This window comes from Parasteatoda tepidariorum, chromosome 7 (assembly GCF_982258835.1).
Source record: "Parasteatoda tepidariorum strain Cologne lab strain chromosome 7, Ptep-v5.0, whole genome shotgun sequence".
Taxonomy (NCBI): domain Eukaryota; kingdom Metazoa; phylum Arthropoda; class Arachnida; order Araneae; family Theridiidae; genus Parasteatoda; species Parasteatoda tepidariorum.
The window spans coordinates 28979045-28995603 of record NC_141761.1 but is presented as its reverse complement, the minus strand read 5'-3'; the positions used below and the strand labels follow the sequence as shown (position 1 = coordinate 28995603).

Below are 16559 nucleotides of genomic sequence, written 5' to 3'. Positions count from 1 at the left end.
ATCAGGAATAAATTTTTGCTAATTTTATATATTAATAAATTATATTAATATGCTTATATTTTATTTATGTTAAGGATATGTTTATATTTTAATGTGCTTATTATTTGATGCGTTTACAAATTTCATTATATGTAGTTAAAAACAAACAATTTTGAAATTTTGATTTATGCTTTAATATGAGCTCTTTTTATTTTTCTCATCTCCTTATTTTTTTCATGTTTGATCCATTTTTTTCCTTGCTGTTGTTTCTAATGCTGTTGTTTCTTTAACTTAAAAGATTTGAAAGTCAAGACATGAATTAACGCACTTCCTTCTTCTACGACTCTGCCATAACCATCTAGATCAGAGTTTCTTAACCTGTGGTTCATGGACCCCTTAGGGGTCCATGGGTCATATTTTGGGGGTACGCCAACTCTTTTTAAGACGATTGGAACAATAATATTTAAATAACATTGATCTTTTTTTTTTCTAAAAGGTGAAAATACATACATATTTGAAACTAGGTGATTGAGATACCCCAAATTCAGTGCTACCCCTCATTTTTTATGAGCCGTCCCTTTGCTCCTTTCTCTTAATTATGCCAGCTATCCTCCCCAATATGAGGAAAAGAACATTCGCAAACCATATAAAGTTTAACATTTTTACGAACACAAAGTAGCCTTCGAATTTCATTTCAATTGAAAATAAAGTAAAAATAATTTATGGTTTTTGCAAAAATTTTTTTTACAGGGGGTGGTCTGTGACTTCTTAAAAATTTTTAAAAAGGGTCCATTATAACTGAAAGGTTAAGAAACACTGATCTAGATGGTTAGGACTCTGCACACACTTCCATTTAAAACATGGGAAGGTGCTGCCATAGTTAGAGTGTTACGCCATCTGTAGCCCATTTCGATAACCAATAGGTAAAGAGTTCTCCTTTACATCTCTCTCGGCTGTTTTGGTCAGGAAAGTTTGTTTACCTGTAACCGTAACTTATTTACTGCTAAAGCAAAAATACTGTTTGCTAAGAGCTAAACTTATTTACTATTCGCATTTATTTTAATAAATCGACCCTTTAAATTTTTTGATTAAAATTCCTTAAGATGGAAGTACTATCAATTAACTCTGATTCGAAACTCACAGATGTATTAAATCAAAATGCTGAGTAAGATTCTTTTTTAAATTTATTTCTTGACTTACCTACCGGCATTAAATTTTTTCTCCTAAATATCCATTTAGCCTGAACGACTTAAATGAAATAACATAATTTTATTAATATATAGGCACTTAAAAATGACTTGAATAATTTATTTTGTATGTAGTTCCCTTATATACTGTTAATTTATTTTCTAGGAGATTAACAGTTCTGTACTTTTATGTTGAAGATTCTGCAGAATGTCATCAGATGAGTGATGTTGTTACTGAACTAAGTAAAGACTCTAGATTTAAAGATATTACTTTAGGGAAAGTAGGTTTTAAGTTCTGCTATGAAATTTTTGCCTTAGCTGTAATTTAATTTGCTATCATTACGTAGGAGATCATTGTTAAAATTATAATATAATCTATGTAATTGATTATTTTAACCTAATGTTGAGGAAACAAATTCTCTCAAAAAACACGTATGATTGAGAATGATTTTATATAAAAATAGAAAAATTGTGCTGAGAATTCGTTTAAAATTAATGCATAAAAAATATTTTTTCTAATGTGGAAGAAATAATTAATCAACTCTATTTTGATTGATAATTTTTCTACTTTCAATTTCTTAAACTCATGTTATTTATTATGCAAACGCTTAATTTCTTAAACATATGCATTCATATTTTTAAATTTCTTCCAATTTCTAATATGTAAATTCTTTTTTTTTAAGCATTCAAATTCTTATTTATACTCAAATTTTTTTTAATAAAAACTCACAAGAAGAAAATTACAAATTCAAATATTAATGTTGGTTAAAGCAATTGTTCAGATATTCTAAATTATTCAATTCTTAATAAGAACAAAAAGAAAACACAAAAACCCCAGACTTCCAAATAAATAAATCAAAACATAGTTAAAATGTGAGAAATTCTTTTTATTGCGATTTAGTTTCACTTTACAAAGTTAATATTTTGATTGTCAAAGTCAAACTGTAGTTCGAGCACAAAACGGAATGTATTCATAGCTATCTAAACACTCATAAGCAGATTATTTTAACTTTATCTCAGTAATATTAATGATAGGCATACTACATATTTTTCTTTATATAAAATGTTGATTTTTTTTCCCTTCCCTTAGAAAGTGTTTCTCTACTGCATTTAATTTTTTTTTTTCATTCTATTAGTTAAGTAAAATTTTGTTATATATGCTTTAAAATAAGGAAATATAAATATGTATCATTATTTGAACTTAATAATCCAATTTTATAATATAGCTTAAGGAAAATGCCTTTTTTCAGTTTAATTTTTTGTATTAAATTGTAGTATAATAACAATTTATGCGATTTTTCTTTATTCTACAAACCTTAATATTGAACAAGATTTGAGGGTAGAGACATAATTTTTAAATTGCTATTATTTGATAATTCTTTAAATAAAAAAATTTTTATATCTTATTTTAAAAATCACTACAGAATATCTTCTTTCTGTTGAAGTGAAAGTTTTGTGACAAATTTATGTCAAATATTTTCTATGTAATTTTATATTCAGTAAAATATATGATAATTTTTTGTCAGTACATACAAAATAAGATAGACACTATTGTTTTTTTTTTTTTCAAAAAAAATTCTATCAGTGTTCTGAATGTTCTTATTAGTTTAAGTCGAAAGTTAGTTTAGTCGATTTAAGTCGAAAAAATGTTAATTTTTCACAGAATTAAATTTGAAAGTAAAAAAAAGTCTTGTCACTAAGATTCAGATTAAAAGAAGATTCAAAATGCTACGTAACAAGCATTACTTGTAATGCTTGTTATTTATTATTATTTTTTTTAATATTAAAAAAACTTTAATAAAAATCTGACAGCAATATTTAATTTAAGTCGAAAGTTAGTTTAGTCGATTTAAGTCGAAAAAATGTTAATTTTTCACAGAATTAAATTTGAAAGTAAAAAAAAGTCTTGTCACTAAGATTCAGATTAAAAGAAGATTCAAAATGCTACGTAACAAGCATTACTTGTAATGCTTGTTATTTATTATTTTTTTTTTTAATATTAAAAAAACTTTAATAAAAATCTGACAGCAATATTTAATGTTCCTTCAAACATAAAAGAGTCCTATATAAAATTTTGATAAACTTGTGGCCCGCCATTTGACTGGTATTTTTAATTGCGGCCCCCGGCTTCCTGTAAGTTGGAAACCCCTGTTATAGAACAAACAAGTTTGATTACCTACTGAAGGTATAAAACAAGCTTTGTTCTATATAAGCAAAAGTTTTTCTAGAAATTGAAATCGACTTGAGATAAGGAATGTCATCCAAAACTATTTTAAAAATACTGCTTATCACAGTTTGTGAAAAATAATCTAGATTAAATGCAATATTGGGTAAATTTTTTTTTAATGTAATTAATCCTTGTATTGCAAATAAATACTGACGCTAAGTAAATCAAATTAAGTGTATACATTGCATATTATATTAAAACTTAGGATAATAATGATGAATGAAAATACTACACAGATATAAATAGTAAAACAACAAAGGTAAATGGATTCTAAATTAAATGGAAAAATTTAAAGTCAATTCTAATAAAAAATTAAAACAATGTAAGAAGGGCAAATATAAAATGGTAGAAAATAACTGAATCTAGTGTTTAATCTATGTATGATTACTCAAAAACAGTTGAGACAATAATAAAACAAAGTGCTAAAGCAAGTAGGAGAAATTACTGTTTCTATAAAAGAAGAAAAAAAAAGAGGAACATCATAATGCAAATAACTCAATTGTTCAAAGCTTGATAAACATGAGCCATTACCTATAGATCGAAATGTTTGACAGATTATTGAAACAATAGTTTAATCAGAAACATTATTCATTCTTTTAATAATGACAAAATTCTGCTCATTCTCATTAGTAATGGTGTAGCTTACCTACCAACATTTCTTGTGTAAGGCTTTACACAGGAAGAAAAATAGCTTCCTGTTTTAACCACAAGAACGAAACAACATAAGAGAGAACCAATCAGAAGGTTCTTTGAGCTCCAAATTGGAGCTTCACAAGAAACTTTAGTTCAGGTTTATGGTTCCAAAGACTATTAAAATACATATCTTGTAATTTGATCTCAGTTTGAAAAAAAAAAAAAAAACAGGTTCTCCCGAATGTTTATCATGTTTATCGGAACTCTAGATCATGAAAAGGTTCAGATTACGGCTGTAAGAAGAGAAAAAAAAGGAACTTACCTAGTTATTTTTTAAATTGATTGTTTGCAACAAGGTTTTAAAATTTGCATTTTTATTTTCCATTGCAGATTGAAGCTACCAAATGTGAAGGAATTGCTAAAAGATATGATGTTACTAGTGCACCAACTTTCATTTTTATTTCAGTTAGTAAATTTATTATTTATTTACTCCTAGTTATTTGTTCGATCTATAATCACTTTTATTTTATTCCTACTTTAAATTATTGTTTTGTTTTATTAGAAAAAATCAGTTGCTGATAAATTAATTGGAGCCAATGTTCCAGCATTCTCAAAAAAACTAAAAGAAAATTTAGAAAATATTCAAGCTAATGATAGTGAAGAAGTAAGTATCTTTGATAATGCATACTGACCATTTATAATTTTTTATGTAAGTGTAAATTGAATAGTATTTAAAAATAACAAATATTTTCTGAAATAATTGATTTCATATCATTTTATTTGTGTGATTTCCTCATTCATTGTGTATTTTTTGATGAAGGGAGGGAGGGATTTAAGGAAGGACAATTGATTTCAGTAAAATATTAAACGTGCGTTTATTATGCTTTTTATAAACAACATATGTGTTAAATATGATAGAAGTTGAATATTTGAATTGGAATAAACTGAAATCAGAATTTTCTAAATTTTGAATGCTGTTGAGTAATTCAAAAGATAGAATGAAGTTCAAACCTTGTTTTTGTAAAATCATAATTGTAATTTATTTATTATTATTATTATTTTTATAAGGTTTGCTATTTATGATAATTCCATTTTTTTTCTCATTAACCTTAATTTTACTAATCTTATAGCATAAAGTTTTCAAACAATGAGTATTTCAAGTATTTTGTAAACTATTTTGTGTTTAAATAAAAAATTACAAAAAAAATTAATAAAATTTAAATAAAATAATTACTGAAAGTTTTAAAATAAAATAATTATTATCAAATATTAATTATTAGTTTCAAAAATATATTTTTGCAGTGAACTGCATTGATTCATACATTAAACTAATGTGATAAAGACAAAATTTACTACTGGTTATATAGTTATATAAATATGTTGCATGGCAGTTTACTGTTTGATTTTTATTTCTTTATTATTTCTTTATTAGTGTTAATCTATTTGTTGGTGCTCTACAAATTTGTTTTGGGGTAAATTTCGTTATAGTTCTGATTGTAAAATAAAATAAGAGAAATATTTTTTTTCGGAGTCAAAATTTTAAAAAATAAAAGTTTGTCAAGGATTTATTATATTTATTATTATTATTAAATTACATGTATATTTTCCAATTTCTATGTAGCCAATGAAAACATTTTATTATCTATTCTTAAATTTTGTATAAATTAGAAAACAGATTAATTAGAAAAGTTGTTAAAAGTATTGAGTTAATTTTTTTTAGAAAATTTTCAGTTCCCCCAGAGCTGTATTATATTTTGCAATTTATTATATTAAAAACAAATTATTACTATTATTTTATTTTTCTATTTTCGATTAACTTTTATATTCTTATTAGAAACAATTTTTATTCAAAATTGAAATCTTATCAGCAATAAACAATTTTACTCTTTTTCAATGATATTTCTTATTACATAGATGACAAAATACTATCTGTGCTACTATAATTCTCACCACATGCTTGAAATAGCTAATCCCTGGTTTTTTAGATCAGTGGTTATAAAATAGTGGCCCGCATCTGGCACACGAAGCCTTTTTTTGTGGCCCGCGAACTAAAATATGTTAGTTGTCGTTCTTTTTTTTTTGGGACAATTTTCTTAAAAATCTATATGAGTTTAAAATACATTTCTTTCGTTTTGAAAAACCTAAATTCTTCCTTTCTGTGAAATTTAACATTCCAACGATTGGAACGGTTTCAGGTTTTGCATCCAAGAAAATATTTATTCAAATACAAAAATAATCGTGTATGTTGCTTTTTTTTATTTATTTATTTATTTTTTTGTATTTTGTGAACATAATTTTGCTTGTGCGTATCAGAAATTTTCTCGAAGAAATTTTCCCATTTAACTTTTTGAAACTACTCATTTTGGACGAAATTATTTACATTTGTAAATTTTAAAACTCATAAAAGAGGGAATGGATATTATGTTTTATTTAAATTCTTTGAATTGAATATTGCATGAGCTGAAAAGAAAAGAAAAAAATTTAATTTTAGATACTTGAGAATTTTTTTGTTGCTATAATTCCTAAAAAGTTGAAATTTTTTTATAATTTATCACAGAATTAAATTTAAAAGGAAAAAAAATCTCTTCACTAAGTTTCTGATTAAGAGAAGATTCAAAATGATATGTAACAAGCATTATTTGTAATGCTTGTTATTTTGTTTTTTAATATTAAGAAACTTTGATAAAAATCTGACAGTAATATTTAATGTTTCTTCAAACATAACAGAGTCCTAAATAAAATTTTGATGAAGTTGTGGCCCGCCATTTGACTGTTGTTTTTAATTGCGGCCCCCGGTCACATGTAAGTTGGAAACCCCTGTTTTAGATGAATAAAATAAGTTATTTTGGTGAAAACAGTAATAAAATACGTTTTGGCAAGGATTGGAAAATTATAACCAACTCGTTCATATTGGATATCTCATTCATATAAGGTTCTCCATGTGTCAAAAAAATACTATGCCTAAGATGTCTTATAAAACAGAAAATTGCACATTGCCATTGAGATTCCTGTGATTCAACCTTACCCTGAAAATTTCTCTTTGAATTGAATTCTAATTGATAATACATTTGGAAAAATTTATTTTATTTGGCAATTTATATGCTATAATAAGCATTAAAAGTATTAAATTTTACACTTATATAATTATTTTGTTATGAAATTATGCTAGAACATTTTATAATATAATTTTATGTTAATATTCAATGTTTTTAGGATTTGGATACAAGATTAAAAAAATTAATTAATAAAGCCCCTGTTATGCTTTTCATGAAGGGAAACCCAACTGGTCCAAGATGTGGTATGTTAATCAGTTTTTGCTTTTAATTTTAAAGATTTATTTATGTAAATTAAGCTCCTAAAAATGACCTTCTCATTCATTAGTTCCTTTTTCCCTTAAGATTAGTAAGTCTTGAAAAATCAAGGTTAACTACATTTAATTTATTTGCTTTTAAATATTCCAATTTATTGTGAAATGCATTTTTATTTTGACTTGATTTCTTAATTGTTTTTCATTACTTGCCTACAGTTTCTTTTCTTTTTTTAAAATTTATGACAGAAATCAGCTTTTTTTAAAATTTTGAAGTGGGTTAAGATGATTATTGCTATTGAAAATAACATTCTGTCAGCATTTAATGAGAAAAAAACAATGCGTTTTAAGCTTGTATTTTCTTCATTATTAAAACAGAATTAAAAACTGCTTTGGTTATATATGGTTTGGTGAAGTTTCAGTAAATAAGTTTTTTTTCGTTAGAAATCAGGTATTTAAAGTTGCCAAAGATTTTTCATAATGATTCGTGAAAAGTGGAGTAAAAGCAAAGTTTTGCAAGGCTTTTACACATATAAGTCCGTTATTTTTGTGTCTCTTAAATGTTTTTACTATCTTAATGTTGTGGTGGTTAATACAAATTTTAAACCATATTTTTTAAACCCAGGATAAAATATGTAAGCATAAAAATTGGTACTATTATTAAGTATTGATTATAAAAGGTTTCAGATTTGTGGATTAAATGGCCATGAAATTATTTTAATGCACAATTTGTAGAAATGATGCTTTATTCGATAAAGGATTTTGTTTTTTCCATGCTTGCTACTTATACTGCCAATCCTTTTTTGTTTGATTTTAAAGATATGATTATGAACTTTTTACCCACTTAAGGAAACATTACAATGAAATTTGGTTAACCAATTCAGAGCCTGAACTAAACTTTCGCCACTTCGCCAAATATGATAAAATTGTAAATTCGGCAAAACAAATTGTCTTTTGGTGAACAATTTCAATGTTGGTAATATTCCTAAAATTCTGCTTTCACACGTTATTCGTGAGAGTTTTATTTTGTCTCCGTGTGGAGAGCGGCATTTTTCGACTTTCACAAGGCTCACTCCTGTTGTGCTAATTTGTACATTTCAAGTTCCATTCATGTGTACTCAGGGTATTCGGCAAAACCATCAGTTTTATCTATCCCTGAATATAAACACAACACCTATTTTTATCCTTTCTTGCCAATGATCCCATACAATCTTATTTCTGCTTGCTCATGCCATTCGTGAGCACTTATTTTTGTCTCTAGAGCAGTGTTTTGCTGTATCCGCTTATTATTTTTTTCATTTTCACATTATTTTTGAAGTGCTGGTGCTTTAATACTATACTATTACGACTTTCGAATTGGGCATTCAATTCTAAATTTTATACCAAATGTGTTTGTATTTTATAAAATAATTCCCTATATAGTTAATTTGCTTTTTGATTTGAAGTTTTTTTTATGGGAAAAAATGAATTATTAAATATTGTTGAAATTTGCCTTTTGCTAAGACATTTGAAATTTGGCTGATACTTTTGATATTTGACTAATAATTTGAGGTAATTAGTGCGTGTCCTGGTATTAATTGTGTTTGGTTCAACACTTTAGTTGCTTAATAATGCTTTTTAAAAAATTTCTTACACTTGAATTCTCTTTTCTCTTCATGAAAAGATCAATTAATAAAATTATGTTTTTCTCTTTTTGCTTTATCATTTGACTTTGCTAGTAAAATTGTTTGATTTCATTAAGATCTCTTTCATTCTGATTCAGAGATTGATATAAAATTTTCTAATCAGTATAGTGATTCAATATCCATATGAAATCAATTACCTTAATAATAATCAGTTAAAGCAAATTGAAATTATCTTTGTTTTTTAATACTTCTAACATTTGTATTTGTAGTGATGTATGTATTTTTCTCTTCTAAATTTTAATCTTTGCATAATGGCGTTGAATAATATAAATTTTAATTTCTAGGCTTTAGTAAACAAGTGATTGCTCTTTTGAATAGTTATAATGCTAAATATGAAACATTTGATATTTTAGAAGATTTTGAAGTTAGAGAAGGTATGTTTTTTTATTAATTAAAATATTTTGTAATTATTGATGCTTTTTGAACAGAATGTTTCTCTTTCTTTTTTCTCCTCTTAAAAGTAGATTTTGTGAACACAATTTTTATGTGCAGATATTCTAATTACTTTTTCACTCCAGTTGGTTAGTCTGCTTTATGTGTTACTAGAATTTTATTTGATGATTTCCCTTCACCCCCACTTTTATTTAACATCTTAATAAAGATTAATATGCATCTGATAGTTCTGATACTTAAAGTTTCAGATTTTTGTAGCTTATCTTAGTTGTACCAGTATCAGTTTGTAACTGATAGTGAAAAAGAAAGAAAAAAGATACTTATGATGTCTGATATCTTCTTTCTTTGTTATTAATGAATCTAGATTAAAATTATATTTGATATTTTTTCAGAATTCAATTTTAAATTTATTTATGTCAGCAAGTTTTTAAATTTAACTTTTAAATTTATTTACTTATTTTAGCAGTGTGGGATGATTCAGTGAATATATTGAAATATGCAAAATCATTTATTCATTCATGATATTCATCAAAATTCATTGTTAATCTTATTATTGTTCCTTTTTTTTATTGTCAGTATGCCTTAGTTATTCAGCACAATATTACCTTTAGTTAGTTTGCATGTACCCAATTTTGTTAAGCATTGAAATAATAGGATATGATTATTTATTTTGATTTAAATATTTTGTTAGAAAATTATGTCTGCTATTATTCAGGATCCAATTTTAATTTGGTTATTTTTCTGTTTTTAATATTTCCCGTCTTCCTCTAAAATTACTTTATCTAACTATTTATAGATTTTAGCAATATGATTTGTGTACACTATTGAAAATGTAATGCTAAAAAATCGTGTCCGATAAATGTCTAAAATCATCAAAATTCAATTTTTAATTTATTTATTCATTATTGTTCTATTTTTTATTATTCTTTACTTTTATTTATTATGATTTCAATTTTGGTAAATAAATAACATGTTCAATATCATTATGCAGTGAAAATCATATGATGAGCTATCTTCTATTTAAATTATGATATGGAAAAATTATGTTTCCTATTCTTTATGGCTCAATTTTAAATGTCGTGTTTTTAAATATTCCTTATCTTCTTTAACAATTCTACATCTTCAGTATTAGTATTTGTTGTAAATTTGGTTAATGGGCTGAAGAAATTCTTTTGTTCTAACCTTATATTCTTTTGATTTCAGTTTTAAATAAATTTATTAGTATTCTTTTTTATCTTCTTTTTTTAAAATATTTGATATTATGAGTGATGCGTTTGGCGTTCTTTGGAATTTAATTTTGAACTTGTTTTGATTGCTTTATTTTTCTTTTTAAATATTAATTTTCTTCACTTATTTTCTCTTATCTTCACTTTATTTATAATGAACTCTGATATTAAGTAAAAAAATTTTAAGTGTAACAGTTTATTTACTCTATTGATTAAAGATATTTGTCTTTTTGTATTAATAATTTACTACTCTAGTATTACGTCAAAATCATATCTGGTTATCTTCTTAATTCAAATTTATATTTGTTTCTTATAGTTTTTCCTGTTTGTTATTATTTTTTTAAAACTAATGCAATTACAAGTTAATTTGATATTGTTTCCTTGTCTTTTTTATTTTATTAGAAAAGGCTCTTTTTTTTTTCCTATTGTAACCTGTTGTGAAGCTTAATTTGAGTGTTCATTTTGATACTTAATGTGAACATTTTATTTAAAATGAATCTTTCAAAAGTAAACATTTAAAATTATTTTGAAGTATTTTGCGCCACAATTTTTAAATGAACATGTCCATTTGAAATAATAAGATAGTATTTTTAATTTGGTGTGTCTTAATTTTGTAGGACTAAAGACATTTTCAAATTGGCCTACTTATCCTCAGTTGTACGTGAAAGGGGATCTTATAGGTGGTCTTGATATTTTAAAAGAACTTTCTGAAAGTGGTGAATTGAAAGATATTTTGGCTGCCTAAAAATTATTTGAATAAGGTAAAACTTACTTATTTTTATTAGACATAAATATTTTTTTTTAATATATATATATATATATATATATATATATATATATATATATATATATATATATATATATATATATATATATGTGGTAGCGCTTCGCGCTGCCGTGCCACAGGTCCTTGGTTCGATCCTTGGGCCGGGCAAGGCCGACTCAGCCTTTCATCCCTTCAGTGGGTCGATAAAATGAGTACCAAGCATGCTTGGGAACTAACACTGGGGGTTCCGCGTTCGGCTGACCACCTGACCGGAACATATGCTCTTGCACCCCAGAGCCCAAGGTCAAGAAAACTGAGATGGGCACAGTCGGCCTTGGCCCTCTTAATGGGCTGTCGCGCCACTGAGTTAGTTAGTTTATATATATATATATATATATATATATATATATATATATATATATATATATATATATATATATATATATATATATATATATATATACACAGGATTTATGTAGAATGGATAGAGAATCATTCGCAAATTTGAAGCCACTATGAAGTTTATCATAAAAAAAAGTCAAATGGTTCCAATAAACAATCATCTTTGAATTCCAACTTTATCATGGGAAAAGTTTCTAACCACAGACTTGCCAAATTGAGTTCTGTTTAGCAGCTTGCACGCTCGACAAAAGCTAATTTCACAATGACTAATTTATGCGATTTACGATGCTTAATTTCCCATTTTACTGACCCAAATGTTGCAAGATGTAGTTATTTCATATTAAATCAAGTGACATTACTTTTTGGTAAAACCTCAAACATTTTATGTATGTCTGTGCGTTTATATTTGTATGCATTCTTTTGTTTAGTGCACACACACAAAAAAAAGAATCATATGATCTAATGATCAGATTTTCGTGTACTATTGGACTCAATCTTATTGGTTTGAAGAGGTGATCTTAAATATGTTAATTAGTTGGTGCAGACTATGTTTTAAGTTACAAAAGCAGACACAAAAGTGTTCTTTTTTTTGAATAACTACATATTTTTTCTCAGTGGATTATGATTTCTGATGTAACATATACCACAGTTTGGAAAATATTTTCCTAATAGTTTAGTCAGGAGAGCTTCCAAAAGTTTGGAACCCTTAATTATATATTAATTTTTTTGCATATTTTGCCATGCCTGAACTTTTTAAAGTTAATCGAAGTATTTTTATGCACATTTATACAATTCGTTTATCTAAAGGTAATTCCATGCAAAAAATTTAAGAAATTATTTATTATTTTTTTATATTTAATAATAGTTGAAAGAACTTTGAATTCTAAGGTGTACAAATTTTTACATCATTTTAAGGAATGCAATTTTAAATGGCAAAATTTAAAATTTGAACAAAATGGGTCAAATTGTTCCTTAGAATTTGAATTTTAAAAAGTGATATATTTGAGTTTTCATTCAGGGGTCGCATTCCCCCTAAAATTCATAACATTCCTAAAACTATGTGCTAACCCTAAAATTCCTAAAAATCTGATAAAATTTTGTTGGTGTTCCTAAGAAATTAGAGTTATAGGCTAAATATAAATAAAAAAAGCAATAATCTAAAATATAAGAATTTTACTACATTAATTAAAACTGTTTTAATTTTGCCACATGGGAATTCTGATCCTGAGAGAGGTTTTTCGATAAATAAAGCAATGCTTAATGTGAGTCACCATGAGAATACTATTATGTCTCTTAGACTAATCAAAGATACCATTTGAAATCACGGAGGAGTGTTGAAGATCACCACAACACTATTGAGGGCAGTAAAAGAATCTCACAAATCATATCATGAATATGTTAGAAAAATGATGAATGTTTTTCTCTAACTTCTAATATAAATTGCTGATTTGAAATCTAATATTATCACACAATAGTTTTTCTTAATAAAGTAAGGTAAAGGGTAATAATAAAGTTTTGATTAAGAAGGTAAAAATTAAATAAAAATCCAAGTTGGTGTTAATTTATTTTTTCTCTTGATTTATTCTCACTTTTGCCTGTTCCTGAAATATGCACTTAATTTCTGATAGGTAATATGTAAAGTTGAAATTTCATTTTTACTGTATAGAGATTTCATTCTTGACTTAATAAATTTCAGAGCTTTATTTTATGGCTTGCAATTATATATGATATGTGTGGATGAATTGTAATAATCTTCTGTTATGTAATAAACTACCGTGTGATCTGTTTTTAACCTAGCAAAATCATATATTACCCCTAAATTGTTTTGAAAAAAGTTCCTAAAATTACCCTAAAATTTTAAAAAACTTTGCTGCTTTCATTTCTCAAGAACTGGTTACCCAATTTCTTTCATTTTTCTGCATAAAATTACATTCTTTAAATTGATGCAAATTTTTTTATACCTTACAATTCAAAATGTTTTTGACTTCTATTGTGTGAAATAATAAATAATATTTATGGATAAGTGAATGTTATAATTGTGTGCAAATTTTTGTTTGATTTGCTTAAATTGTTCTCTAGACATGGAAAAATACGCTTGAAGTAAAGTTAACATTAAGAGGTCCGTACGTTGAAAGCTCCATTGAACATATTTTCCACATTGAAGCTACCTCTTATATTTTGGGGATTAGAAATCATAATCTGTTGAAAAAACGCTATGTTTTGATGTTTATTAAAAGAAAGTATGTTTTTGTGTCTGATTTCATAACTTAAATTATTGTCTCCCCTAACTTATTAGCATTTTTCAGGCCTCCTCCTTGAACTATTATGATTGAGGTGTAGCTGGTGTGAATCCAATCAAAAGATTAAAAGTTATTCAGGGTGATACATTTTCTTTTTGCACATTGTTCATACTTAAAATTGTATTAATATAGCACCTGAAATTAAAATATCTAAGTCAGATAAAGGAAAAGAATATCTGGCTTTTCAAATTGGAAATAATCTTGTGTTTGTTATTTTATTTTATTAAATAAATTTACAGATGAAATCGTACATCAAACTTTGTTTTTAAAACCCATGTTATTTCCTTTATGCTATTAGTTTTTATATGAATTTAATAATTATATAATATTTAGGGTCATCAAATGTGTGCACGGTTTTACTGAATTTTTTGCATTCTGGTTTAGTTAAATTTGGAACAGGATTAATACTTTTGCTGGAACAGTGGTAGAAAGTGGGAAAGATATGAGGAGATGAACTTAGTGCTCAAAATTATGTTTATGTATTATAGTACTTATCTTAGATGACCAGTTTAATCTCTTTTAAGGGCACCATATTTTGTGTTATCTGAAACTGAAAAATGAAACGAATTTGTTCAGTATATATTCAAACAAAAGCCAATTGCATAGTCTTTAGCATTGATTCCTTAATTTAAAATTTTTTATTGTTTAATTGCTGAATTTCTTTTTTCTTTTATTCATTCCAAAAACAAAAAAAATCTTATTGTATTTTAACTAAAATAAAATCCTTCTGATAAGAGTATTTTTTAGTCTTTATTACCCACCAACAATTTCTGAAATAAAATAATAAAATTACTTCATAATGATTCCACTGTTTCCAACCAACTATGCTTACTTATCCTATATGTGCTATTCATTGTTTTCTATCCATTCTTAATAGTTTTAAAAGTGAAACAGCGGAAGATTTGTTGAACTATGTAATGAATGATTGAAATAATTCCAGAGATATGCTGTCTTAATTTAGACATTAATACCCTACCACCTTTTACAAAGAGTGAGTTTACACCATTCCAATGAAAATATCAATAAATGACTAATATTTCATGTAATCTTCGATAATTGACAATTACATTTTGATAATTAAATAGTGAAACTCAAGTTGGCAATGTTTTTAGGGGCATATATTTATTTTTAGACAAAATAAGATCTGGATTAGTAATAAAAATAGATGTTTATGGTAATTTTCAGCTTTTTATATCAGAAATTTCCCATGCTTTGAAAGGCCTATTATAGAACTGAATAAGACTCTTTGCATGATTTTATATCTTGATTTTTAAATTTTTTTATGAAATGCATTATTGTAATAAATTTATTAAAGAATAAAATTAGGGTGTGAGAGGAGCAGGTGACAACTACATATTTCTTAAATTTTCCTGATATAATGTAGTGCTTTTAAAAAGCAAAAGAATGTAAATTTTGTTGAATAACAGTAGTTCAAGGAAAAGTATTCCTGATCTTGTGTAAGTCCTCCTCCCCCCCTCTCAGGAAAAATGGGTAGGTATGTTATTGTAACTAAGTTTTAAAAGTGTTCTAAAATTTTCGTAAGAATGTGAGTTGTAAGTTAAATAAATATTAGTTTTTATATTAAAAAAAAATTCCTTATTTTTTTTTATTTCTTGGAGTGAAAAAAAAACAAAGGCACTTTTAGAGATTTGATTCTTAGAGCAGGGAGTTAATAATTTTCTGCAATCTATCGATGTAATAATAGTTAATTTTTTATAATGAAATCTTTTCCCCGTAATTTTAGTACCTAACTTGCAAACTACCTGTATATTTAAAATATTTTTTTTTTTTTTAAATCTCATTTCAGCTTATGTTTCTCAATCTTCATGATAGTTGATTATTAAGATGCTGCTAAACACATGTTAAATGGAATTGTAGAAAGATTTTTCATTCTTTTTCATGTAATCTTTTTCAATAAATGTGAAAATGTTTCTTTTTATTTAATGTCTTGATTTTCTCAATCATACAAACTTTTTGTCGAAAAATATGCCTATCAATCATACTTGCCTACACTTTGAAGTTATGCCTGCAAAAAATCAGGGTTAAATTTAAGTCATTATTAAAATCTCGCTTTATGTCACTTAATTTTTTTTAAAAATAAAAATCCCTGATTTAAATAAACTATGATTTTTTTTTTTAAAAAAAGAAATCATTTATTTAAACCAATAAACTCTTTTTAAAATAAATCATTAACTCTGAGAATTTTTTATATAATATTACTTATCTTTTCTTTAGGTTGAGATTTTTTTAATGTCTAATTTCATTGATAACAAAGGTTTATTCAAAGAAATAATGGTGTAAATTATATTTTGAAATAGACTAATAAAAAAAAAGACTAAAAGTTTAAAAAAATAGTGTGAAATTATTAAATAATTTTGAATTAATTGTATGTAAAATAATTTGCTAGTAATAAACATATTTCAATTATATCTACTTAGTTTATTCAAATACAAG

General features: G+C 25.7%; 1 protein-coding gene across 2 annotated transcripts; it reads left to right on the top strand.

Moving 5' to 3' along the window:
• Positions 1–933: 933 nt before the first annotated feature.
• Positions 934–16044, top strand: Grx3 (Glutaredoxin 3). Of its 2 annotated transcripts, none has more exons than XM_087167565.1 (8): positions 934–1144; positions 1333–1447; positions 4417–4491; positions 4589–4690; positions 7240–7324; positions 9303–9392; positions 11255–11398; positions 15913–16044. In XM_087167565.1, exons 1-7 carry the CDS (start codon positions 1083–1085, stop codon positions 11380–11382), a joined length of 657 nt encoding a protein of 218 aa, XP_087023691.1. In that variant the 5' UTR covers positions 934–1082; the 3' UTR covers positions 11383–11398; positions 15913–16044. The 2 variants fall into 2 exon arrangements, with proteins under 2 accessions (XP_087023691.1, XP_087023692.1); XM_087167566.1 differs by having other exon boundaries at positions 961–1144; positions 14112–16044.
• The last annotated feature ends 515 nt before the right edge of the window (positions 16045–16559 follow it).